This window comes from Pristiophorus japonicus, chromosome 14 (assembly GCF_044704955.1).
Source record: "Pristiophorus japonicus isolate sPriJap1 chromosome 14, sPriJap1.hap1, whole genome shotgun sequence".
Lineage (NCBI taxonomy): Eukaryota > Metazoa > Chordata > Chondrichthyes > Pristiophoridae > Pristiophorus > Pristiophorus japonicus.
Genome location: NC_091990.1, coordinates 124,324,769 through 124,351,517, shown reverse-complemented (window position 1 = coordinate 124,351,517; position 26,749 = coordinate 124,324,769). Strand labels below are relative to the sequence as shown.

Here is a 26,749-nt window from a genome sequence, read left to right as displayed (position 1 = left end):
ACCTTCTGACTCAGGCGAGTGTGCTACCCACTGAGCCACAGCTGACAGAGAAACAAAGTTAAAGTTTCAGGTCAATGACCTTTCATCAGAACTGGAAAAGTTAGAGATGTAACAGATTCTTAAGGAAGTGCAGGACAGGGAAAGGGGGGTGGTGGGGGGTGGGGGGGAGGAAAGAACAAAAAGGAAGGTCTCTGATCGGATGGAAGGCAGGAGAGATTAAAAGACAAAAGGGATGATGATGCAAGGCAAAAGGAGATGGTAATGGGACAAGTAAAGAAACAAAAGATGGGTCTAGAAAAGGTACAAATGGAAATGGCAGAATCAACAGCTGCCATGTGGAAAAAATGTGGGCAGAGGTTATGGTCTGAAATTGTTGAACTTGATGTTGAGTCCAGAAGGCTGTAAAGTGCCTAATCAAAAGCTGTCCCTCGAGCTTAAGTTGAATTTTGTTGGAACAGTGCAGGAGGCTGCGGATAGAGAGGTCAGTGTGGGAGTGGAACGGAGAATTAAAGTGACAGGCGACCGGAAGCTCAGGGTCACACTTACAGACTGAACAGAGGTGCTCCACAAAGCGGTCACCCAATCTGCGTTTGGTCTCCCCAATGTAGAGGAGACCACATCGTGAGCAACGTAAACAGTATATTAAATTGCAAGAAGTGCAAGTAAATCGCTGTTTCACCTGGAAGGAATGTTTGGGGGACCCTGGGCAGTGGGAAGGGAGGAGGTAAAAGGGCAGGTGTTGCATCTCCTGCTCTTGTAAATATACCTGTGTATCTCCCTGGCAAGCATATCCTGTTCTCCAGACCTGTATTAAAAAAAAAATAGTATATTGATGATCCTCATTTTTAGTATAACATTCTATTTAAAAAAAAAACTCACTAAATTCGTTAAGTAGAATCATAGTTGTACACTAGAAAAGGAGGTCATTCAGCTCATCATGCCTGTGCCAGCTCTCAGCTGTACACTCTCATTGCCCTGCCCTTTCCTCATACCCTTTAATTTTTCTTTTTCAAACATTTAACCATTTCCCTTTTATGAACGATTTATGGGTTCTGCTGCCATCATCCTATCATGCCATGTGGCCACAGCCCTCTACGTAAAAATACATTCCAGCCACGCACACTACCACGATTCTTTTCCTTTGCCGATTGTTTCACAAAAGCCTATTCTGTATGTATTCAGCACTTGTACATGAACCGTCAGCGGGTTTAACCTGCTTGATTCTTGAGAAGGGAGCTGGGAAAGCTCATGGAATTTACCCCATAGACATTCGACAGGTCCGGCTTGTTCAACGAGTTTTCAGCTCAGGTTCCCGTGTTGTGATTCCGAAGCAAATACCAACAATGGTGTCGAGTGTCGGGTAGTTATATTATTGTTATTTAACAAGTACGCTTAAACAATTTTAAATTAAGGAAGATTTTAAGCACTTAACTTTTCCTTTGCAACATTCTCGCTCCTGTTCCATTCTTTGTTCTATTTTCACCTTTTTTCTAATCTTCTGCAACTTTGTTAAAACCTTTTATCTATCTTGTGTTTTTTTTTCTCTTCCTCCTGGCTCCGACTGCTCAATTAGGAGCTAAGAGTTTATGGAGTGGGAGGGGAGGTGGAGAGGACACACAGGGTGCACTTTATCGAACCAATGTAGTTCTTGATTGCTAAAACCAGTTAATGATACAAGGGTTAACGCCCATTTAAGTTAGCTTCCTTAAAAACTAATCGGAATACAATCATATAGAATCATAGGAATTTACAGCACAGACAGAGTCCATTTCAGCCCATCGAGTCCGTGCCGGCTGACAAAAGTATTAACCAGCCTAATCCCATTTTCCAGCTCTTGGTCCATAGCTTTGTAGGTTACGGCACTTCAAGTGTATATCCAAGTAATTTCTAAGGGGTGAGGTTTCGGCCGCCTGCTAGAACGGTGCACATCGAGAGGCCCGCCTAATTTATAGAACAAAAATTGCGCCGAATACTTCCCTCGCGATTTTCCAATAGCTGTAGGCCCAATTCCACCTCGGCGTGGCGCACCAGGAGCTGCTGGGGGAGGAGCTACAGCTCTGCGCCCAAAACAGTGCCGGCAGCTGCGCGCGTGCGCAGTAGCTGCCGGCGTCCTGTCTCCGGGGCGAAGACCCTATCCCAGGCCGAAGGGAGTCGCCCCTATCCCAGGTCGAGTGGCCTGCGCAGCTTACCTCAGCGGCGGGGCCCGCCCGGCCTCTCGCTAGGGCGCGCCCCGCCCGAAGAGTTGGCGACAGCAGCAGCCCGGCATCATCATCTCGCTCTCTTCTCCGCCCGTTTCCCCCCCCCCACCATCTTCTCTTTTTCCCCCCCCCTTCCCCCCCCAATCATCTTCTCCTCCCCCCATCATCATCTCCTCCCCTCCCCCCACCCACATCATCTTCTCCTCTCCTCCTCCCCCCCCGCCATCATCTTCTCCTCTCCTCCTCCCCCCCCCAATCATCTTCTCCTCCCCCCATCATCATCTCCTCTCCTCCCCCCACCCACATCATCTTCTCCTCTCCTCCTCCCCCCCCCATCATCTTCTCCTCTCCTCCTCCTCCCCCCCCATCATCTTCTCCTCTCCTCCTCCCCCCCCCATCATCTTCTCCTCTCCTCCTCCCCCCCCCAATCATCTTCTCCTCCCCCCATCATCATCTCCTCTCCTCCCCCCACCCACATCATCTTCTCCTCTCCTCCCCCCACCCACATCATCTTCTCCTCTCCTCCTCCCCCCCCCCATCATCTTCTCCTCTCCCTCCTCCTCCCCCCCCATCATCTTCTCCTCTCCTCCTCCTCCCCCCCCATCATCTTCTCCTCTCCTCCTCCCCCCCCCCATCATCTTCTCCTCTCCTCCTCCTCCCCCCCCATCATCTTCTCCTCTCCTCCTCCCCCCCCCCATCATCTTCTCCTCTCCTCCTCCCCCCCCCATCATCTTCTCCTCTCCTCCTACCCCCCCCCATCATCTCATCTTCTCCTCCTACCCCCCCCCATCATCTCATCTTCTCCTCCTCCCCCCCATCATCTTCTCCTCCTCCCCCCCATCATCTTCTCCTCCTCCCCCCCATCATCTTCTCCTCCTCCCCCCCATCATCATCTCCTCCTCCCCCCCATCATCTTCTCCTCCTCCCCCCCATCATCTTCTCCTCCTCCCCCCCATCATCTTCTCCTCCTCCCCCCCATCATCTTCTCCTCCTCCCCCCCATCATCTTCTCCTCCTCCCCCCATCATCTTCTCCTCCTCCCCCCATCATCTTCTTCCTCCTCCCCCCCATCATCATCTCCTCCTCCCCCCCATCATCTTCTCCTCCTCCCCCCCATCATCTTCTCCTCCCTCCCCCCCCATCATCTTCTCCTCCTCCCCCCCATCATCTTCTCCTCCTCCCCCCCATCATCTTCTCCTCCTCCCCCCCCATCATCTTCTCCTCCTCCCCCCCATCATCTTCTCCTCCCCCCCATCATCTTCTCCTCCTCCCCCCATCATCTTCTCCTCCTCCCCCCCATCATCTTCTCCTCCTCCCCCCATCATCTTCTCCTCCTCCCCCCCATCATCTTCTCCTCCTCCCCCCCATCATCTTCTCCTCCTCCCCCCCATCATCTCTCCTCCTCCCCCCCATCATCTTCTCCTCCTCCCCCCCATCATCTTCTCCTCCTCCCCCCCATCATCTTCTCCTCCTCCCCCCTCATCATCTTCTCCTCCTCCCCCCCATCATCTCTCCTCCCTCCCCCCCATCCATCTTCTCCTCCTCCCCCCCCATCATCTTCCTCCTCCCCCCCATCATCTTCTCCTCCTCCCCCCCATCATCTTCTCCTCCTCCCCCCATCATCTTCTCCTCCTCCCCCCATCATCTTCTCCTCCTCCACCCATCATCTTCTCCTCCTCCCCCCCATCATCTTCTCCTCCTCCCCCCATCATCTTCTCCTCCTCCCCCCATCATCTTCTCCTCCTCCCCCCATCATCTTCTCCTCCTCCACCCCATCATCTTCTCCTCCTCCCCCCCATCATCTTCTCCTCCTCCACCCCATCATCTTCTCCTCCTCCACCCCATCATCTTCTCCTCCTCCCCCCCATCATCTTCTCCTCCTCCCCCCCCATCATCTTCTCCTCCTCCCCCCCCATCATCTTCTCCTCCTCCCCCCCCATCATCATCTCCTCCTCCCCCCCATCATCTCCTCCACCCCCCCCACCCCATCATCATCTCCTCCACCCCTCCTCCCCCCCATCATCATCACCTCCACCCCTCACCTCCACCCCTCCCCCCCCACCCCATCATCATCTCCTCCACCCCTCCTCCCCCCCATCACCATCTCCTCCACCCCCCCCCCCACCCCATCACCATCTCCTCCAACCCCCCCCCCATCATCTTCTCTTTCCCCCCCCCCCCCATCCCCCATCATCTTCTCTTCCCCTCGTCTCCCTGGTGCTGCAGTAGGTGAATCGAAATATTTTTTTATTTAATGAGTGATTTTTAATTTTTAATTTTTTAATTTATTTGGATTGATTTATTGGTTTATTTATCATTTATTATTGATGATGGCTATTTATTTGTAAAAGTGAAGTGTTTAGTGTTTGTTAACCCCGCCCCCCCCATTCCCTACGCCTGATTTGTAACCTACGCCTGATTTTCTAAGTGTAGGCAAAGTTTTTTTGAGCGTACAAAAATCTACACTTACTCCATTCTAAGTTAGTTTGGAGTAAGTTTTCGCTGCCTAAACTTGCAAAACGGGCGTAAGTGGCCGGACACACCCCCTTTTAGAAAAAAAAATCTGTTCTAAAATAGTTCTAACTCACTAGAACTGGAGCAAACTAAAGGTCAAGAATTGCAATTTCTCAGATCCTCCATTCTAAACTAGTTGCTCCAAAAAAATAGGAGCAACTCAGGCCGAAACTTGACCCCTAAATGTGGTGAGGGTTTCTGCCTCTACCACCCTTTCAGGCAGTGAGTTCCAGACCCTCACCACCCTCTGAGTGAATAAACCTGCACCTCCCAAACCTGTGACCTCTACCAACTAGAAGGACAAAGGCAGCAGGTGCATGGGAGCACCACCACTTCCCTCCAACTCGCACATATATGTCCTGACTTGGACATATATCACTGTTTCTTTATGATCACGGAGTCAAAATCCTGCAACCACCTAACTAACCCCCTTAGCCAGAGGAAACACAATGAAAAACTTTTTAACGCAGCAAGTGGTTTGCATCTGCCTGAAAGGGTGGTGCAGGCAGATTCAACTGTGGCTTTCAAAAGAGAATTGGATAAGTACCCGAAGGAAAATTTGTAGGGCTATAGGGAAAGGATGGGGGAGTAGGACGAGCTAAAGTGCTCTTGCAGAGAGCCGACACGGGCTTGACGGGCCGACTGGCCTCCTCCTGTATGTAACCTTTCTGTGAACTTAACAGCGCTGTGGGAGTACCTTTACCACACGGACTGCAGTGGTTCATGAAGGCAGCTCACCAAGGGTATCTAGGGAGCGGCAAAAAATACTGGCCTTGCCAAATAAGCTATGGGATAATTGGCCATTAATTGTGTTTGGGGTGCTTGCTAGCCAGTAAAAAACAGATAAAGGTTCACAAACTTGACCTATGTCTACTATATGGCCTAATGTGTAAAGGACTTCTTCAGATCCATGTAATTGCCATTAACTTGGAATCCAAGAATTGTCTTGATCTGCTGAGGCGGGATTTATCAATGCCTCGTGCTCGAAGTTAAATGGGTAGGAACCAATCGTTTGATTTGTGAGGCTGCTGTGAAAAGACACTAAATGGACAGTGCTCTAAGATTTCACTTTTTCGTTGCTCGTATCTGCAAGGAGTATTTAAAAAAAAAAAGCTAGTGTGTATTCTAATATTTGTACTTGCACTGTTTCTTCAAAAATTTATATTTTTTTTCCAGCTTGCAATAATTTCTACAGTTGTTGGTTTTCATTGGCATGTAGAAGGGTTTCTGCAACTTTCTGTCTCATGGGGGTGGCCGGGAAGGGAACTTGTATTTTGTGTGTTGCTCATCTCTAACCTTCTAATCCTGTTGGTGTTGCCGGTTGAATATGTGCCTCTTTGTCATGGACACGAGATTGGAGCTATGCCCAAAAATAGCTTGGCTGGGACTAACTGGTGTGTTCAGATGATACCCTGTAACTGGAAACCAATTGTTCTTAACCATAAAGAAAATCATTCTGTGTTGCATTTTGAAGCAATGGGTCTTTATTGCACTGTGGTTTGCCTTTTTTTGGTGTTTTTGTTTTATAACCTATTGTATGTCGGACCTAACTTGGCTTGTTTTCTTTCTTGTTGTTGTCTTTGTCTTGGTTACATGTGGATTCACAGACTATAAGAGAGGTTTCGGCGGGAAATATGGTGTTGAGACAGAGAACCAGGATAAGTCTGCGGTGGGGTTCGATTACAAGGAAAAGCTGGCCAAGCACGAGTCTCAACAAGGCACAGTCTGATGCCAGGCCCCACTCTGGTTTCTTAAGATGCATTAAATTTCAGCACAGACCCCTTCAATGGCTTAACTTATGTTTTTTTTAATGTTTTGCAATGGATGATGAAAGCAGTTTCCCCCTCATCCCCAGCCCCCAAAATCGCTTCCCTTCTCTCTTGAAAACAGTGCCTGGTTCTTGGTCCACGGTTTGGCAACAATACTTTAGTGCCTTTTTCCCCATGTAGATATGTCAAGTATAGACTGGCTACGAGACTGTGGGAGGTGTCCAATAATCTTCTCTAACATTTACACGCAGCATAGTGGTAATGTTACTGGACCAGTAATCCAGAGGCCTGGACTAATGATCTGGAGATGCGAGTTCAAATCTCACCACAGCAGCTGGGGAATTTAAATTCAATTAAATAAATCTGTAAAAAAACTGCTAGTAGCAGTAATGGTGATCATGAAACTGCCGAATTGTCGTTAAAACCCAACTGGTTCACTAATGTCCTTTAGGGAAGGAACTCTGTCGTCCTTACCTGGTCTGGTCTAGACTCCAGACCCACAGCAATGTGTTTGACTCTTAACTGATCCCTGAAATGGCCTAGCAAGCCACTTGGGTGTATACCACCGCCTCGTCGAGGGTAATTAGGACTTGTCAGTGACATCCATGTCCCGTGAATGAATACAAATTTAAAAAACAGCCCTAGATGGACATAGATCCAGGATCAAGCAGCATTCCCTCTCCATACCCTGCTCTCATTCCCCCGGCTAAGGTCAGCTATTTGATTTACCAACTAGGATGAAGTCCTGTATCATTGAGTGTGGTGCTTTACAATATGTGGGCTGCAATACTGCAATAAAAGTCACATACAATTTTCAGGCAGCAGTCTCGTAATGACACTTGACCTGTGTCAGCTTCTAGTGTGTAAAACATACTAAAATTTAACTGCTTAAAATCTATCTCTGGCACACAGTAAATGTTAATTAAACTCCAAACGCTAAAATAATCCCTATAGACTTTATACTCTGATTCGAATCACTAATTTGGATGTTATTTATAAAGAACATTGTGCGAAATCTTTCTTGCAATTAGATTTATAGAAACATTTGCTCAAGTGATCCAGGTTTACCCGGGCAATCAAGCTATCAGTAATGAGACTGTCAGGACGGCTAATACCAAATGTCCAGACTTTGGCCAATTTGTGTTGGCAGGTGACTTGAATCCTGGGGACACAGGCTGCAGCAGTGCTGTATGCTGCTTCCACTGTCCATTTGCGGTGTGGTGTCACGGGTCATACACAGTGTCGCTGTGGTAACATCAACCCACAGATGCCCACTTTTATTTAGGGAGGAGCTGTGGGGGGGCAAGGGAGTGGGGGGGGGGGGGGGAAGAGGTTGAAACTAAGACTTCTGGATCTGGGACAGAGATGGACCTATCCCAGATTATCCAGTTAGTTCCTGATCCCAGGATAAATGAGGTATAAAGATAATGCTTCAGTCAAATACCTCAAAGGTCTGTGCTGCAAAGTGGTGCACTTTTTTGCCATTGTCCTCTCTAAACTGTAGACTTTATTTCTGCTTGTACATTTACTGCAATCAAACCATCAACACCTCTCAGTCTGAAGGACTGGCCATAGCATGCCTGTAGTAGTCAGGTAGTTCATTCCAGCATCTCATTTCCTATCCTGTTGAATTCCAAACTCTGCTTATCAATTTCAAAAGACACAAGTGCAAGGTGCCAGATTAATAATCCGTGTCTGTATAATTTTTTCCTTTTATTTCATAGCTAATCTGATTGAAACTAATCATATCTTGGCTGCTATTTAAAAAGAGAGGCTTTTTGCTTTGAATTTGGCTGCCTTCATTGTATAGTGCATGGTCATTCTGCTCCCATCTGAATGCCTTTTGCCCAACTGAAACTTACTCCCCCAACCTTTTATTTCAGACTACTCCAAGGGATTTGGTGGCAAATATGGGGTGCAAAAAGACCGAATGGATAAGGTGAGTGACTACAACAAACTGTTTTTATATATATATATATATATAAACCACACAGCTGCTTTTCCATCAAGTCAAAGCACGAACATACGAACAATTACAGACAGGATAAAGCCCTCTGGTCCATCCAGTCTGTCCCGCGCAAATGGTGAAAACTTGTACATTGCAATAGAGTCCCCTCCCCACTCAAAACCACGTGCTCTCCTGGGAGAGGCGAAAAACAAGATTTTAAAACCCCAGGTCAATTTGGGAGTGGAAAAATCTAGGAAATTCCACTCCGACCCCCTTAGGTGATCAAAACATGTCCAGGCGATCACTCCAGCCCCTATCATTTTATACAGTATCTATCGTTTTTTTAAATGGAACAACTTTGATGTCGAAGCAGTTTATCTGTGATACCCTACAGCTGATTGAACTTGTGGATGGATGCCGATATTGCAGAATTTAATCCAAGGTTCTTTAATGTATAAGTGAGATGTACAGAGTTGAACCTGTGACCCTAATAGAATCAGAAATGATAGCACAGGAGGAGGCTATTTGGCCCATCATGCTAGCTCTGCACTGGAGCTGTCGACTCTCATCCCATTGCCCTGTTCCTCACTCTATTCCCTTTTAATAGTTTGCCTTTTCAAGTATTTATACAAAGAACTTTTAAATGTTGACTGTCTTGGCAGCAATAGTCACTTGTGGCAATGAATTCCATATCCCATTAACCCTTTATTGCTGCTGGTGCTAATCCTCAGTTTATGCCTCAGTTATCGAGTCACCACCAACGTTCCTTTTACGCTGTGCAGCCGCTCTGCAGTCCCGCACAACCGCTGAGACGGTTTTAGATAGAAAAACCATGCGTGCGCGGAATTCTGAATGGCCCCTTTAACAGCCCGCGTGGGTCAGAACAAAATTAAGGGGGTACACTGGAAATAATCTTCCTATTTGCCTTGCTATGTGACCTCCTAATAACCAACTCCAGTGCATTTGGGCCCCGGTTTTTCACGTCGTCTCTTATCTCCAATGTCTTTCTAGTGAATATACATTGCACCTTTTCTCTGACTCCAATATCCTTTTTATAATGGGGCATCCAAAACCTGGCCTAACCAAATTCGCGATGAGAATTGAAAGTGTTATTCTTTCATGGCGTATCTTCTTTCTGTTTTAATACCTATCGATATAGAACTGCATTTGCCTCCTATCTGCCCATTCTGATGGCCTCCTGCATTCTTCCTCGCAGTTTTGTACTGTTGGCATTATTTTATATATTATATTCCCTGTATATCCACGACATTTATATGGCTACCAGTGATTGGTAAAAAAGAAACATTTCCATTTTTTTCTTTCCAAGCTGAAAATTATCAAAAATAGATTTAATGTTTATTTTTATTTTGCTCTCGCTCTGTTTTCATTTCCCTTATACTTTTAAGAACATAAAAAATAGGAGCAGGAGTAGGCCATACGGCCCCTCGAGCCTGGTCCGTCATTTAATACGATTGTGGCTGATCCGGTCATTGACTCTGGTCCACTTCCCTGCCCGCTCCCCATAACCCCTTATTCTCTTATCGGTTAAGAAACTGTCTACCTCTGTCTTAAATTTATTCAATGACCCAGCTTCCACACCTCTCTGAGGCAGCGAATTCCACAGATTTACAACCCTCAGATGAGGAGGAATTTATTCTGAGTTTTAAATGCGCGGCCCCTTATTCTAAGATTATGTCCCCTAGTTCTGGTCTTCCCTATCAGTGGAAACATTCTCTCTCTATCCACCTTGTCGAGCTCCCTCATAATCTTATACGTTTCGATGAGATCACCTCTCATTCTTCTGAATTCCAGTGAGTAGAGGCCCAACCTTCTCAACCATTCCTCACAAGTCAACCCCCTCAACTCTGGAATCAACCTAGTGAACCTTCTCTGAACTGCCTCCAACGCAAGTATATCCTTTCTTAAATATGAAAACCAAAACTGTGTGCCGTATTCCAGGTGTGGCCTCACCAATACCCTGTATAACAGTAGCAAGACTGCTCTGCTTTTATACTCCATCCCTTTTGCAATAAAAGCCAAGATTCCATTGGCCTTCCTGATCACTTGCTGTACATGCATACTATCCTTTTGTGTTTCATGCACCAGAACCCCCAGGTCCCGCTGTACTGGACCCCAGTGCAATTTTTCTCCATTTAAATAATAACTTGCTCTTCGATTTTTTTTTTTCTGCACCCCCTCACTGTCAGGACTTTGAGACAGTGATCAGCGCTCAAGAAAATAATGACCGAAACACACTTGCACACTACTGTATCCATAGCAACGGGAGCTCTTGGAAGCTGCTTTACTGTGTCTGCGGTTAGATGAGGAGTGTCTCCATGGAGATGGAAACGCTGCTTCTAAATAAATCTTTTACTCGATGCTTTCGTAGTCTTTTCTTGTGTTAGACTGCCTAGCTTTTGCCAGGAAGCTGTATAAATACATAACTGGTATCAAATAGTATGTTAGTTGTTAAAAGATTGCTGGTTTAATCCCTGCTATGTAAATTAAATGAATTCATCTTGATGTCACAATAATTATTACAAAAGTGAAATTGAAAGAGAAGAGTTATTAGTAACATTTGTGATTAATGTGATCTGTAAAACTGCTGCAGTTTTATTTGATACATCTCTGAATCTGCGACGATTTATACTAGATGTGGTACACTAAAGGTAAGGAGGTTTCTATTTTTGTGTCTCCTATAAATTAACGAAGCAGGCCTTTTCCGAGTGAGAGCCTCGAACAAGATATCTTGTAGCAGTTATTTAAAAACCGCCTAGTTAGCCCGCAGGTAGAGAGTGAGTGAGTGCCTTCGAAAAGGCAACAATAAACAATGAAAGCACCAACGGAACTGAGGCAAACAGGTTCTAACGCCGAGTGTTCAAACTTCCTGATTACAGAGTGCAGCGTCCTTTGATGATATTGAGCGACCAGCACCAGCTTATCAGAAAACTAAGCCAGTGGAAGCAGGTACGTCGGAACTTTAAGGACTAATTATAAGTCTGTTTATCCATTTTGTGCAATCTGTTGCTGATGCAGTGACTCAATCCTACTCCGTAAACTTGAGGTCATCCAAAACTCGGCAGCCCGTGTCCCAACTCGCTCCATGTCCCGCTCACCCATCACCCCTGTGCTCGGTGACCTACATTGGGTCCCGGTTAAGCAACGCCTCGATTTCAAAATTCTCATCCTTGTTTACAAATCCCTCCATGGCCTTGACCCTCCCTATCTGTCTAATCTCCAGCCCCTCAACCCTCTGAGATGTCTGCACTCCTCTAATTCTGGTCTCTTGAGCATCCTTGATTTTAATCACTCCATTATTGGTGGCCGTGTCTTTAGCTGCCAAGCTCTGGAACTCCCTCCCTAAACCTCTCCGCCTCTCTACCTCGCTTCCCTCCTTTAAGACGCTCCTTAAAACCTACCTCTTTGACCAAGCTTTTGGTCACCTGTGCTCATTTCCCCTCACGTGGCTCGGTGTCAAATCTGTGCAGTGCTTTGGGATGTTTTACTATGCTAATGGTGCTATATAAATACAAGAATTGTTGTAGTGTCCCTATCCCTCCAGTCACCAAACCTTTTTATTGATTGTGGAGACATTTATCTTGGTCTGTCCAGCGTGCGTGGTTACGTGATTGATTGATTTAAGTGTAATGTCCATTTGCTTTTTTATCTTTAGAAGTCGCTGTAATCTTACTACCCTATGTTGGACCAGTTCCCTGGTGTGTGTCAGCACTCAAGGAGAGACGTTCCCAGAACTCCATGACTTTAGTCCGTTCTTTTTGTTTTGCAGCCAGTGCTAGTGCGAGCAGCATTCGGTCCAAGTTTGAGAACATAGCCAAAGAGAAGGAGGAGGAGGATAGAAAGAAGACTGAAGAGGAGAGAGCTCGCCGTCGCGCCAGTGAGAAACAAGAGCAGGAGGAAGCCAAGAGGAAATTGGAGGTTGGTGGAGAATCCTCACTGCTAAAGAGGCGTGCCTGCCTAAGTTGCAGTATAAATGAGTAACTCACAATTCGTGGCTACATTTGCAAGCCCATTGCCTTCCCCAGAGATCGCATCATGTAGCAGGCAAGTGTCTTTACAGCTAACGCTTGGTCCGTGTGATTTTCTGGACTGGTTTCGATCACCTGGGGGAGTCGGAGAGGAATTTTCCAGGGTATTATTCCCTTATTGGCCCTAGGTTTTTTCTCTCGTTTCTTGTCTCTCCCAGGAGATTACATGGCTGGAGGGAGTGGGGGAGGGGGCAGCCAAAGTGTTTAGTTATGATGCTCCGGCCATCATGAGGTGCGGGGCTCCTCCTGCCCTTCAATTTTAATGTCAACTGTGGCTCAGTGGGTGGCATGCTCGCCTCTGAGTCAGAGGGTTGTGGATTCAAGTCCTGCTCCAGGGACTTGAGCACAAAATCCAGGCTGATACTTCAGTGCAATGCTGAGGGAGTGCTGCCCTGCCAGAGGTGCTGTCTTTTGGATGCGACGTTAAACCAAGGCCCTGTTTGCCTCCTCAGGTGTATGTAAATGATCCTATGGCACTATGTCGAAGAAGAGCAGAGGAGTTATCCCCAGTGTCCTGACCAATATTTATCCCTCAATCAACATAACAAAAACAGATTATCTGGTAGTTATCACATTGCTGTTTGTGGGAGCTTGCTGTGCGCAAACTAGCTGCCGCGTCTCCCACATTACAACAGTGACAACACTCCAAAAGTACTTCATTGGCTGTAAAGAGCTTTGAGACGTCCGGTGGTCGTGAAAGGTGCTATATAAATGCAGGTCTTTCTTTTTTTCTTTTCTTTTCCGTCTCTGTCTGTCCCTTCCCTTTTCTTTTCTTTTTCCCTTCCTCCTTTCCTTGCCTCCTTTCCTTTCCTTTCCCTCCCTTCCGTTCCACTGCTGCTATTCCTCTATGTGACCATTGTTCCTTTCGGACTCTTCTCTTGCATCAGTTTCAGTATTAAATAGCACATCTGGGGAAAGTATTGTAGCGATCCGTGAGTATCTGGGAGTGATTACCAGGCAGTAACCGGACTTTAAGTGGTCTGATGATAAAACCACATGTGTCGGAATGGCCAGCTGGTGTCCCATGAGCTGTTGCGTTGCGTTGCGTGGGTGTGTCTCTTTGTATTTGTCGATGGATTCAATCGTGACACAGCGTGAAAAGAGAATGAATGGACAGCACTCCTTTTATTCTGGCCCTATTTGAATAGTTTCATGTTACACCTGACCCAGCTGGTTTGTGTCGGCCTCTGTGAAATCCTGTGTTGGGCAGAAGGCTCTGTTGTGCACTTCCAGCCCTCGGCCTACCGCAGATGAAGGTGGAATAGATAGCGAAGATTATAACCAGTGTCTCAGATGTTTGCTTTCAGCGTGCTGTTGGGCTCTGGCAGGGAAGTGGGTGTTTCTGTTTTGAAGTGGAGATGTGGAGTAGGGGATCGGTGCCAGTGGAGCCGAGAGAGGGGGGGGGCCAGGGAGAAATGTGCAATGAGAGTACAGTCCGTGTTTCGGGGAAGTGGTTGGCCTTGAGCGTGGCGGGTTGGGTTTTTGGTGTCTCGGGAATGGCCTGCTTGTGGATGGAGCGTCCACCTTCTCGTGAACGATATTTGAAACCTGTGGCTTTCTACCGGTTCTTAAAAGATAAGAACTTGCATTTCTATGGCACCTTTCAAGACCTCAGGACATCCCAATGCGCTTTGCAGCCAATGAGCTACTTTTTGGAGTGTAGTCACTATTGTAATGCAGGAAATGTGGCAGCTAATTTGCGCTCAGAAAGCTCCCACAAACAGCAATGTGATCATGACCAGGTCATCTGCTTTTAGGTGTCGGTAAGTAAGTAGCTGCTATTTGACCTAACCCACCGAAAGATGGACCATTCTAATGTGATTACGTTTAGTGACGTGGTCAAAACAAATATGGATGGTGGATGTTGCATGGATTTAATGCATTTGATGATCACACCACTTGTTTCTGGTGTAGCGTTCAGATTTAATTTTGGGGTTAGTATGAGCACAATAGTGGTGAGCATGCCACAAAATTAGAGTTCAGTGGGATAATATACTGCTGCTGGCTCAGGATCAAGTTTGTCTCCTGGCTTTACAGGAAATGTGTAAGGATTGCTCAGTGAGAATTTCCTGCCAGATGTAGGGATGTGGTGAGTTAACACAGGCCTGTTGTGTTGGCCAGTATGATACAGCCCCATTTATGTGCTGATCCAGCTATGGCTCAGTGGGTAGCACTCTCACCTCTGAGATAGAAGGTTGTGGGTTCAAGTCCCACTCCAGAGATTTGAGCACAAAAAAACTAGGCTGATACTCCCAGTGCAGTGCTGAGGGAGCGCTGCACTATTGGAGGTGCCATCTTTCAGATGAGATTTTAAACCGAGGCCCCGTCTTCTCTCTCGGATGGATGTAAAAGATTTTGAAGTAGAGCAGGGGAGTTATCCCCAGTGACCTGGCCAATATTTAACCCTCAATCAGCATCACTGAAACGGATTATCTGATCATTATCACATTGCTGTTTGTGGGACCTTGCTGTGCATTTCCTACATTACAACAGCGACTACACTTCAAAAGTACTCCATTAGCTGTAAAGTGCTTTGGGATGTACGGTGGTCGTGAAAGGCGCTATATAAATGCAAGTCTGTGTCTGCCTGGGATTGTCACTGCTTATATAGAACATAGAACAGCATCTACTTTTATTCTTTTTTTTGTTCTTCCCAACTTTTGTTTGAGACATCTGCCTGTTCAGGTGGATGTAAAAGATTGTGTGGCACTATTTAAACAAGAGCAGGGAGTGCTGGTCTCCTGGCCAATAGTCCTAAAAAGGAATCAATAGGGTAGATAGAGAGAAACTTTTTCCGCTGGTCGGGAGTCTCATACAAGTGGGCATAACCTTAAAATCAAAAGCCATGCCAATCAGGAGAGAAGGTAGGAAACACTTCTTCACACTAATTTTTTTAAAAGCCCAGCTTTTGTCGGGGGAGGTATTGTGATGTGAGATGTCGGAAAGCTGAACACCTGATTACAGAAGTAGCCGCTTTGAGACTTGAAATGACACGTTCCAAAAAATCTTTGAGGTTATGGATCCTAGCTTGTCCACTTCAAAAGTCCTTAACTGGCCGTAAAGCGCTTTGGGACATCCAGAGTTCATGTAAGGCACTATATAAATGCAATTTCTTTCTTTCTTTCACCTAGTCCTTCACTTATTGCCAGAGGTGGAATATTGGCACATTGCTGCTTTCATATCAGCAGGGCACTTTATGACCAATGGATTATTGCTTTTGAAGGTGTTATGGAGACAAATGTGTGCACGGCGAGGCCTCACAAACAGCAAATGACTGAGTAGCCAGTGAATCTGATTTTGATGATGTTGGCTGAGAGGCCTATGTTTGCCAGGACACCGGTCGAGCTCTCTGGTCATCTTCGAACAGTGCTATGTGATTGCTTAGGCCCCAAGCAGGGTGATGAAGTCTCGGGTTAGCGTCTTACCCAAAAGACAGCACCTCTGACCGTGCAGTAATCCCACAGTACTGGAGCGCTACACTGAAGTGTCAGGCAAAGGTTATGTGCTCCACCTATATTGAAGCTCGAGCCCTCAACTGTCTGACTCTGGGAGGAGTGTTACCAAACTAAGCCATGCTGGCATATTGTTCTTGGAATGTTGTGAAAGGTAAAGTTTGTGGGATGAAGGTTATCCAATCCCCTCTTGATTATTGAGGTCGAGATTGCTGCTAAACACCAGCTGTACATTCCATTAATATCAGAAGGAGGATTCTGGGATGAAAAGCTTAAAACAAACAGAGAATTACTCATTTGAACTATTGCCTTCTCCAAAAAAGAAGATAATCCAGAAATCCCAGCCTCCCCGGGTCCATACGGAGTGTGTACGGACCCGGGAAGGCATCGCAAAAGCCAGTTTTCAGCGCACAATGCGCATGCGCTGAAAACGGGCTTTTCCGATCCGTCAAGCTCCAGATCTTCTGTATCTCCACATCCAGGACATTTGCGTGAGCAGGATTGCGGTATTTACCCATATCTTGCCCAGCGGATGTCGTGAAAACTCTTGCACCTGATAAAAGCAGGCGCATAACTTACACTTACAGGTGTAAGAGTTTTAAAATACACAAACATTATCAAATAAAATTTTAAAAACACATTTTATTGTTTTAAAAACCCTCCCCACTATGGTAAGTTTATTTATAACCATAATTAAAACATTTTAAAAATCAGAAAAATATTTTTTTTATAATACATAAATAACTCATTTAAATTAATAAAAATATGTGGTGTATTTTTTCTATTAGTTTTCGTGTGTTGGGCGGGTGGGGTTTCTCATAATAATGCGATTTCCAACTTACGGAGTTCCCATTATTATGAATGAGAATAGACTTTACCTTGATTGGCTTCCCAGAGCCATGTGACTGCAGCTGCAGGCCTGTGCACGTCCTGATGTGCACGCGCTCCGGCGTGCAGTCAGTGCAGGCCTCAGGACTGGGAACTCGCGTGGGCGCAGCAGCTTCAGGTAAGTGCGCATCTTTTAAAACTTTTTTACCCGATCGCCCACGGGAAGCAGCCGACCGGGATTTCTGGGCCATTGTGGGGAGACAATGGTGGACATATTTGACTTGATTTCTGTATTTTTATTTGAATTAATTCTGTTAGTACGCCAGATAAGTTCATTCATTCTCTGGAGAGTTTCTGAAACCATTATGTAAGATTGATCAGTATGTCATTACGAAATATCCTGTTTATTGGGGAAGCAGGAGCAAGAATCGGCAAAGAAACAAGCCACGGTATCCACGCCAGCTCCTGCTCCAACTCAAGCACCTGATCCAGAACCTACTCCAACACGAACACCTGCTCCAGATCCTGCTCCAGCACCAGCGCCTGTTAAGGAGCAAAGATCTCCTAGTCCAGTTTATGAGGTAAGTTGTGTTTAATATTCAACCAATATTCAAGATTGTCAGTAACATTTACAATTTTAAACTAATTTAAGAATAATCGTTGTGACCAATCAGCTCCAAATTCTGTACACTGGGCGAGGAAGGGGACATATCTCACCCAACGTTACTGGCACGGGTATAGTCCTGCAGAATTTTTATGGGGGGTTTCTCCCTTTCAAACAGTCATGGCCTCTCTGGGGGAGAAGATCTGTAGAAACTGAGTTAAATGCATTTGTATGTCGGGGAACTTGGCAGGATCAGTAAGAGCCGCACTCTGGCTCATCGTGAAGCAGAATAGGAACTCACGCCTATTGGAGGTTTGCGGGTGTGTTTCAGAACTTCTCCTCGTGACTGAGAGCGGAACTCTCCTGAGGAATTGTGGGGGAGGGCGGGGGGGGCTGGAATTATAGAAACATAGAAAATAGGTGCAGCAGTAGGCCATTCGGCCCTTTGAGCCTGCACCACCATTCAATAAGATCATGGCTGATCATTCATCTCAGGATTCCTTTCCTGCTTTCTCTCCATATCCCTTGATCCCTTTAACCGTAAGGGCCATATCTAACTCCGTCTTCAATATATCTAACGAACTGGCATCAACAACTTTCTGTGGTAGAGAATTCCAGAGGTTAACAACTCTGAGTGAAGAAGTTTCTCCTCATCTCGGTCCTAAATGGCTTACCCCTTATCCTTAGACTGGTTCTGGACTTCCCCAACATTGGGAACATTTTTCCTGCATCTAAACTCTCCAGTCCCATCAGAATTTTATATGTTTCTATGAGATCCCCTCGAACTCTTCTAAACTCCAGTGAATACAGGCCCAGTCGATCCAGTCTCTCCTCATATGTCAGTCCAGCTATCCCGGGAATTAGTCTGGTGAACCTTTGCTGCACTCCCTCAATAGCAAGAACAACCTTCCTCAGATTAGGAGACCAAAACTGAACACAATATTCCAGGTGAGGCCTCACCAAGGCCCTGTACAACTGCATTAAGACCTCCCTCCTCCTATACTCAAATCTCCTAACTAGGAAGGCCAACATGCCATTTGCCGCCTTCACCGCCTGCTGTACCTGCATGCCAACTTTCAATGACTGATGCACCATGGCACCCAGGTCTCATTGCACCTCCTCTTTTCCTAATCTGCCGCCATTCAGATAATATTCTGCCTTCCTGTTTTTGCCCCCAAAGTGGATAAACTCACATTTATCCACATTATGCTGCATCTGCCATGCATTCGCCCACTCACCTAACCTGTCCAAGTCACCCTGCAGCCTCTTAGCGTCCTCCTCAAAGCTCACACCGCCACCCAGCTAAGTGTCATCTGAAAACTTGGAGATATTACACTCAATTACTTCATCATCTAAATCATTGATGTATATTGTAAATAGCTGGGATTCCAGCACTGAGCCCTGCGGCACCCCACTAGTCACTGCCTGCCATTCTGAGAAGGACCCGTTTATCCCTACTCTCTGCTTCCTGTCTGCCAAGCAGTTCTCTATCCACATTACCCCCAATACAATGTGCTTTAACTTTGCACACTAATCTCTTGTGTGGGACCTTGTCAATACCTTTTGAAAGTCCAAATACACCACATCCACTGGTTCTCCCTTGTCCACTCTACTAGTTACATCCTCAAAAAATTCTCGAAGATTTGTCAAGCATGATTTCCCTTTTATAAATCCATGCTGACTTGGATTGATCCTGTCACTGCTTTCCAAATGTGCTGCTATTTCATCTTTAATGATTGATTCCAACATTTTCCCCACTACTGATGTCAGGCTAACCGGTCTATTATTACCCGTTTTCTCTCTCTCTCCTTTTTAAAAAAGTTGTGTTACATTAGATACCCTCCAGTCCATAGGAACTGATCCAGAGTCGATAGACTGTTGGAAAATGATCACCAATGCATCCACTATTTCTAGGGCCACTTCCTAAGTACTCTGGGGTGCAGACTATCAGGCCTTGGGGATTTATCGGCCTTCAATCCCATCAATTTCCCTAACACAATTTCCTGACTAAGAAAGATTTCCTTCAGTTCCTCCTTCTCGCTAGCTCCTCGGTCCACTAGTACATTCGGAAGGTTATTTGTGTCTTCCTTCGTGAAGACAGAACCAAAGTATTTGTTCAACTGGTCTGCCATTTCTTTGTTCCCCATTATTAACTCACCTGGTTCTGGACTGCAAGGGACTTACGTTTGTCTTCACTAATCTTTTTCTCTTCACATATCTATAGAAGCTTTTGCCGTCAGTTTTTATGTTCCCAGCAATCTTCCTCTCCAACTCTATTTTCCCCCTCCTAATTAAACCCTTTGTCGTCCTCTGCTGAATTCTAAATTTCTCCCAGTCCTCGGGTTTGCTGCTTTTTTTTGGCCAATTTATATGCCTCTTCCTTGGATTTAACACTATCCTTAATTTTCCTTGTTAGCCACGGTTGAGCCACCTTCCCCATTTTATTTTTACTCCAGACAGGGATGTACAATTGTTGAAGTTCATGCATGTGATCTTTAAATGTTTGCCATTGCCTATCCACCTTCAAGTCTTTAAGTATCATTCGGCAGTCTATTCTAGCCAATTCATGTCTCATACCATCGAAGTTACCTTTCCTTAAGTTCAGTACCCTAGTCTCTGAATTACCCTGTGTCACTCTCCATCTTAATAAAGAATTCTACCATATTATGGTTACTCTTCCCCAAAGGGCCTCGCACAACACGATTGCTAATTAGTCCTTTCTCATTGCACATCACCCAGACTAGGATAGCCAGCCCTCGAGTTGGTTCCTTGATATATTGGTCTAGAAAACCGTCCCTAATACACTTCAGGAAATCCTCCTGCACCGTATTGCTACCAGTTTGGTTAGCCCAATCTATATGTAGATTAAAGTCACCCATGATAACTGCTGTACCTTTATTGCATGCATCCCTAATTTCCTGTTTGATGCTGTCCCCAACCTCACCTATTAATGTTTGTTGGTCTGTACACAACTCCCACTAGCATTTTCTGCCCTTTGGTATTCCGCAGCTCTACCCATACAGATTCCATATCATCCAAGCTAATGTCCTTCCTTACTATTGCATTAATTTCCTCTTTAACTAGCAATGCTACCCCATCTCCTTTTCCTTTCTGTCTATCCTTCCTGAATGTTGAATACCCCTGGATGTTGAGTTCCCAGCCTTGGTCACCCTGGAGCCATGTCTCCATAAACCCAATCATATCATATTCGTTAATAACTGCCTGCGCAGTTAATTCATCCATCTTATTATGAATACTCCTTGCATTGAGGCACAGAGCCTTCAGGCATGTCTTTTTAAACACACTTTGTCCCTTTAGAATTTTGCTGTAATGTGGCCCTTTTTGATTTTTGCCTTGGGTTTCTCTGCCCTCCACTTTTACTTTTCTTCTTTCTATCTTTTGCTTCTGCCCCCATTTTACTTCCCTCTGTTTCCCTGCATAGGTTCCCGTTTCCCTGCATAGGTTCCCATCCTCCTGCCATATTAGTTTAACCCCTCCCCAGCAGCACTAGCAAACACTCCCCCTAGGACATTGGTACCGGTCCTGCCCAGGTGCAGACCGTCCGGTTTGTACTGGTCCCATCTTCCCCAGAACCTGTTCCAATGTCCCAGGAATTTGAATCCCTCCCTCCTGCACCACTCCTCAAGCCACATATTCATCTTAGCTATCCTGCCAATGACAACGAAGATGGCCAACAGTTGAACTTGAGATCAAAGCTGCAAATAACGGGGTGATTTACACAAGACGTACCCAAGGCCTGACCGCACCAGATTTAGGGGTCCCAAGTGGAAACTATCCTCTAGTTGCCACGAAAACCACATCAGCCGGATTTAGCAGAGTTCCTGATAGCCGCATCCCCCTGAACCATGGTCACAAAGGTCTAGCCCAACATTATACGATAAACACTAAAATAAAGCAGTATCCCACGGAGACTCCGCTGTACGTCAGACCCTCTCATGGGATGGGCAATCCAGAACACAGGAGGACCTTAAGATTCTAAGCAGATGGATGCATTAAGCTGACAAATGTAGCAACCAAAGTGCAACCAGATGGTTGAGCATTTACAAGTGATCAGGCCTGTTGGGTAGGTCACCTTTTGACATGGTTGCATTTAGTTTCTTTCACAGGAGTTACTGTCTAAAGACTGAATTCACAGTTTAGGCATGAGAAGTCCCAGCGATAACTCAAATGCAGGTGAATATTCTGAGGGCCATTAGGCCGCACAGCCTAAAACATGGTGTTTGCTTCCTGCCTTCAGACTGGCCGACATTAATCTGATCTAACATTCCCTTTACAGAAAGGTTCACGGATCCCAGCAAAAGGGTCACTTAAGAACACTAGGTCAGAACAATGGCAGCAACCAGCTTGGTTGGTTCCCAATACCCACCTTAGAACGCCACCGCATTAGCGAGACTTACTAAGCCAATGATCCGACCGGTAAGGATTGACCACGCTTCAGCCCTGGACCCCTCATGGAGGATAGTACACTCAAGTTTTTTCCATAGCAGGAAGTAGTAAGTGGTCTTGACAGGTTAGAGAGGCTGTTTCCCCTGGCTGGAGAGTCTAGAACTAGGGGGTCATCGTCTCCGGATAAGAGGTCGGCCATTTAGGACTGAGATGAGGAGAGATTTCTTCACTCGGGACGGGTTGTGAATCTTCGGAATTCTCTACCCCAGAGGGCTGTGGATGCTCAGTCGTTGAGTATATTCAAGATTTGTCTCCTTAACGGACGGGCTTTCCATCTGCAAGTAAGTGGGCTCAGGTTAAATGGAGGATAAAGGTAGTCCAGAAAGCTCACAAGACCATTGGAATGATAGAGAGTAAGGCTTGCTCTGGAACCAGTCTCCAAACAAGAACAATCTGGGCAGTGATGCTGTGGTGCCTTTAGAACAACGTACGAGTGAGAAGTTGCACGTGGCACTGCCTATCTGCAGCAGCATGATGTTCTTGTGCGGTTGCTCTGACCCTGATTTCCCTTGAGACTTACCAAGTGAGACTACACTCCTACAGTGTGGAAGATGTGCAAAGAATAGAGACTAGGTTGCCAACTCTGGTTGGATTTATTCCTGGATGGTTTCCTCATGGCACTTCCCGCCTTTAACCTTCCTGCCCAGTCAAAACCACCTTTTTTTTTAATCCTCCGCCAATATTTTTAGAACTAAAACAAAAATGAAAAATACGCTTTTTAATGCCCCAATGATTTTTCTCCCGGGTGTTGCTCACAGCAGTGCCCTGGAGATGAATCTTTCATTCCTAGAGACTCCAGGGCAATCAGGGAGGGTTTGCAATCCTCTATCAGATGGTAATATAAACAAAATGTTGAAAACACTCAGCGGGCCAGGCAGTATCTGGGAAGAGAGAAACAGAGTTAACGTTTCAGGTCGATGACCTGTCGTCAGAACTGAAAAAAGTTAGAGATGTAACAGATTTTAAGCAAGTACAGAGACAAGGGAGGAGAGGGGAAGAGAACAAAAGGGAAGGTCTGTGATAGGGTGGAACACAGGAGAGATTAGAGAGACAAAAGGGATGATCGAGCCCTACGTAGGGGCACTACTATCATCCCTTTTGTCATTTAATCTCTCCTGCCTTCCACCCTATCACAGACCTTCCCTTTTGTTGTTCCCCTCCCTTCCCCCTTTCCCTGCCTCTGTACTTGCTTAAAGTCTGTTGCATCTCGAACTTTTTCCAGCTCGGACAAAAGGTCATCGACTTGAAACATTAACTCTGTTTGTCTCTCCACAGATACTGCCTGACCTGCATTTTCTGTTTTTATTTCAGATTTCCAGCGTCCGCGTGTATTTTGCTTTTGTTTCAGATGGTCTATAACCATCATAAGCAATTGTGTAGTGAAGTCAATAGGAAGGATTGAATATTGAATACAAGTTGAAACAAGCTTCAAAATTCCCAATTTTGTAGGAGCCACCAGTGCATGAAGTCGAGAATCACCAGGAGAACCAATACTCGGGGATCTATGAGGCGGAGCCCAAGTATAGCACTGATGAGGCGCACTACCAGGAAACAACATATGAACAAGAAGCCGTTTATCAGATGCCCGACGAAAGTCAAGACTACCAAAGAGGTAATGTGCAGCTTTATCTGTTGCCTTCCAAGTGAGTATCTGAAGAAAGAGCAGCGTATTAAGTGTATTCAATAATAAATGATTTACGATTGGATTGTTTTCTGCTTTAAGAGAAAGGTGAGGGTTGGTAAGACAATCTATTTAAAAAGTGGCGCTTTTTAAAAATGTTTGAACTTTTTTTGTTCAGAAACCATTCAGCCATGTGCCTTGTGTATGACCTTCTTTCCAGATGAGCCCACTTATGCAGAGTATGGAAATGAGTATGGAATCACAGCAGTGGCTTTGTATGACTACCAGGCTGGTAAGTGCAAGGTTGTTGTTGATTTGGTTTTGCCTAAGGAAGGATATACTTGCCACAGAGGGAGTGCAATGAAGGTTCGCCAGACTGATTCCTAGGATGGGGGATTGTCCTATGAGGAGAGATTGAGCAGACTAGGCATATATTCTCGAGAGTTTAGAAGAATGAGTGGTGATCTCATTGAAACATACAAAATTCTTACAGGGTTTGACAGTGTAGATATAGGGAGGATGTTTCCCATGGCTGGGGATTCTAGAATCAGGGTTCACAGTCTCAGGATAAGGGGTTGGCTATTTAGGACTGAGATGAGGAGAAACTTCTTCACTCAGAGGGTGGTGAATCTTTGGAATTCTCTACCCAGAGGGCTGTGGAGGCTCGGTCGTTGAGTATATTCAAGACAGAGATCGATAAATATTTGAATATTGAGGGAATCAAGGGATATGGGGATAATGCAGGAAAGTGTTGAAGTCGAAGATCAACCATGATATTAAATGGTGAAGCAGGCTCAAGGGGCCGAATGGCCTACTCCTGCTCCAAATTCTTATGTTCTTGTGTTGTAAAGGTTGACCTCCATCTCAATAGTTTTTCTTGATGCAGTCCAAATTGTGTTACCAAAACTATTCTTTTAAGCTAACTTAGAGTACTGGGTACAGTTCTGGTCTCCATATTATAGAAAAGATATAGAGACACTGGAGAAGGTACAAAAAAAAATTACAAGAATTATACCAGAACTTGAGAGGTTATACCTATCGGGATAGACTGAAGAAACTGGAGCTCTTTTCTCTAGAAAAGAGAAGGTCTTTAAAGTTATGAAGTGATTTTATAGGATAGATGTAGAGATGATTCCATTTGTGGGGAAAGGACAAAGCTTAGGGGTCAAAAATAGAAGATAGACATTAACAAATCCAACAAGGAATTGAGGAGAAACTTTATTAAGCAGAGTGGTTAGAATGTGGAACTAGCCACCAGATGGAGTGGTTGAACCGAACAGTATAGATGCCTTTAAGGGGAAGTTGGTTGAACGCACGTGGGAGAAACTAATAAAAAGTCATGCTGAAGGGCTCAGATCAAGTCAGGTTGGGAGGGTGAAGTACAAACCAGTTGGGTTCTACGGTCTGTTTCTGTGCTGCAAACTATATGTAACTTCAGAGAATATTGCCCTCCTTTGAAAAACGTGCGAATAATGTTTTCAGCTGGTGACGATGAAATTTCCTTTGACCCGGACGACACCATTACCAACATTGAAATGATCGACGAAGGCTGGTGGAGAGGGGAATGCCGAGGCAGATATGGCCTCTTTCCAGCGAACTACGTTGAGCTGAAGCAGTGAAGCGCTCGGCCCGCTGGTCTCAGTAGAATGGCATCCTGCACAATTCCAATTTAATACCACATGAATTGTGTTCAGTAACGGGATTTAAAGTTTTCTTTTTCTCTTGTGAGTTGCAATTAATATCCAATCCTCAACAGCACCAGGAAAAGGAGCTTCAAGTTGATATTTGACATGCCTTTGAAAACCAGGAGTGTTGGTGCGCTTTCCTACATATAAAACGTTAAATGCACTTTCTAATCGAGGACAACCCCTAGCAGTTTGAACGAGTGTGGCAATCGTGAGGAAAGGCTGATTAAGTCTCTACGGGTGCTTACTACACATTAAGACCAATCGCTTCTTGTTGACCAAGTTAAACTTTTAGCCGTAGTGGGAATGGTTGTATATCATTGCCCGGTCTAATCCATAGTCTCAGCCATGTGGTTAGTTTGAAATACTGATATTTTGGCCACTTACTAATGGTAAAAGCAATTAATTCTTTTATTTTTTTTTAGGTTTTTTTTTCCTTCTTTGGTGGAGTCTCCATTTTTCTGCTTGGAACTATATTTGCCGAATCACAAATGGGGTTGGGTTTTTATAATAAAAGTTGCCTTTTTCAGTACTTTGTTTATCAAGAATTAAACTGGTTTTATTGCACTACACTCGCTGCAGATCTGGCGTTTTTGCTAATTTTGTGAGTGATCTTAATTTTGAATAAATGACTTCAAGTTTCACTTGATGCCAGTTCAGTCCAAAAACAAAATATTTTCTAGCTTTATAAACTTGAGGTTGATTTAATGAAACCACTTTGCTCTTGTGCTTATTTAAAACCAACACACAGAAAGAATAATTTGTGTGCAATAATTCAGACTTTAATTAGGATCTGCTATCTTTCCCCAGCTGGAGTTATATATTACATCAAATGTACAGCACAGAAACAGGCCATTCGGCCCAACTTGTCTCTGCCGGTGTCCATGCTCCACCTGTGCATCGTCCCACCCTCATCTCCCTCTACAAGCATATCCTTCAATTCCTTTCTCCTTCCAGGGACTTGTCTAGCTTCCCCTTAAATGCATCTAAGCTGTTCACCTAATAAATTGCACAGAGACGTGCTTCAATAAATTGACTTTGCGACTTTGATCTCTCGCCCCCTCGCCACCCCCCGACCTCAAACCATGAAGTCCATCAGGTCGTGTTCTGAGCTCCATTCAGTCCTTTTCTCCTGTTGTAGAGCTGTCTGAACTATTCTCTGTTGACACAGCAAAGTGTTTGGAAACCTTTTTCGCTCACCGTATATAATTCTTGAGGTGTTGTGTTGAAAATGTGATCTTCGTTTGGAGTTTCATACAGTCAACATACAAGTTGGTGGTAACCCAGAATTACATGGTGGTATCTTCCCATTGAGGGTGCCACATGAGTTCTGGTTGACTCTACTGCTTACTTACTGCCGATGCCAAACATGGATAATTCCCAGTGGCCTGTACCCTGGCTGTACTGCTTTCAGAGGTTTGAAGGTATGAGGCGTGAATTGGCTAGGATAGATTGGCGAATGATACTTAGGGGGTTGACTGTGGATGGGCAATGGCAGACATTTAGAGACCGCATGGAAGAATTACAACAATTGTACATTCCTGTCTGGCGTAAAAATAAAAAAGAGAAGGTGGCTCAACCGTGGCTATCTAGGGAAATCAGGGATAGTATTAAAGCC

At 45.3% G+C, this 26,749-nt stretch overlaps 1 protein-coding gene across 6 annotated transcripts in view; it reads left to right on the top strand.

Moving 5' to 3' along the window:
• LOC139280082 (src substrate cortactin-like) overlaps positions 1 to 25,701 on the top strand; it is an 85,083-nt gene extending 59,382 nt beyond the window's left edge. For 4 of the 6 annotated variants that reach the window (XM_070899576.1, XM_070899578.1, XM_070899581.1 and 1 more), the window contains 8 exons: positions 6,319 to 6,429; positions 8,364 to 8,419; positions 11,326 to 11,395; positions 12,216 to 12,364; positions 17,171 to 17,335; positions 23,275 to 23,437; positions 23,667 to 23,738; positions 24,929 to 25,701. In XM_070899576.1, coding sequence (XP_070755677.1) covers positions 6,319 to 6,429; positions 8,364 to 8,419; positions 11,326 to 11,395; positions 12,216 to 12,364; positions 17,171 to 17,335; positions 23,275 to 23,437; positions 23,667 to 23,738; positions 24,929 to 25,065 — 923 coding nt within the window. In that variant the 3' untranslated portion in view covers positions 25,066 to 25,701. The remainder of the gene's footprint in view (positions 1 to 6,318; positions 6,430 to 8,363; positions 8,420 to 11,325; positions 11,396 to 12,215; positions 12,365 to 17,170; positions 17,336 to 23,274; positions 23,438 to 23,666; positions 23,739 to 24,928) is intronic. The other 2 variants (XM_070899577.1, XM_070899580.1) reach the window with 2 other exon arrangements.
• The last annotated feature ends 1,048 nt before the right edge of the window (positions 25,702 to 26,749 follow it).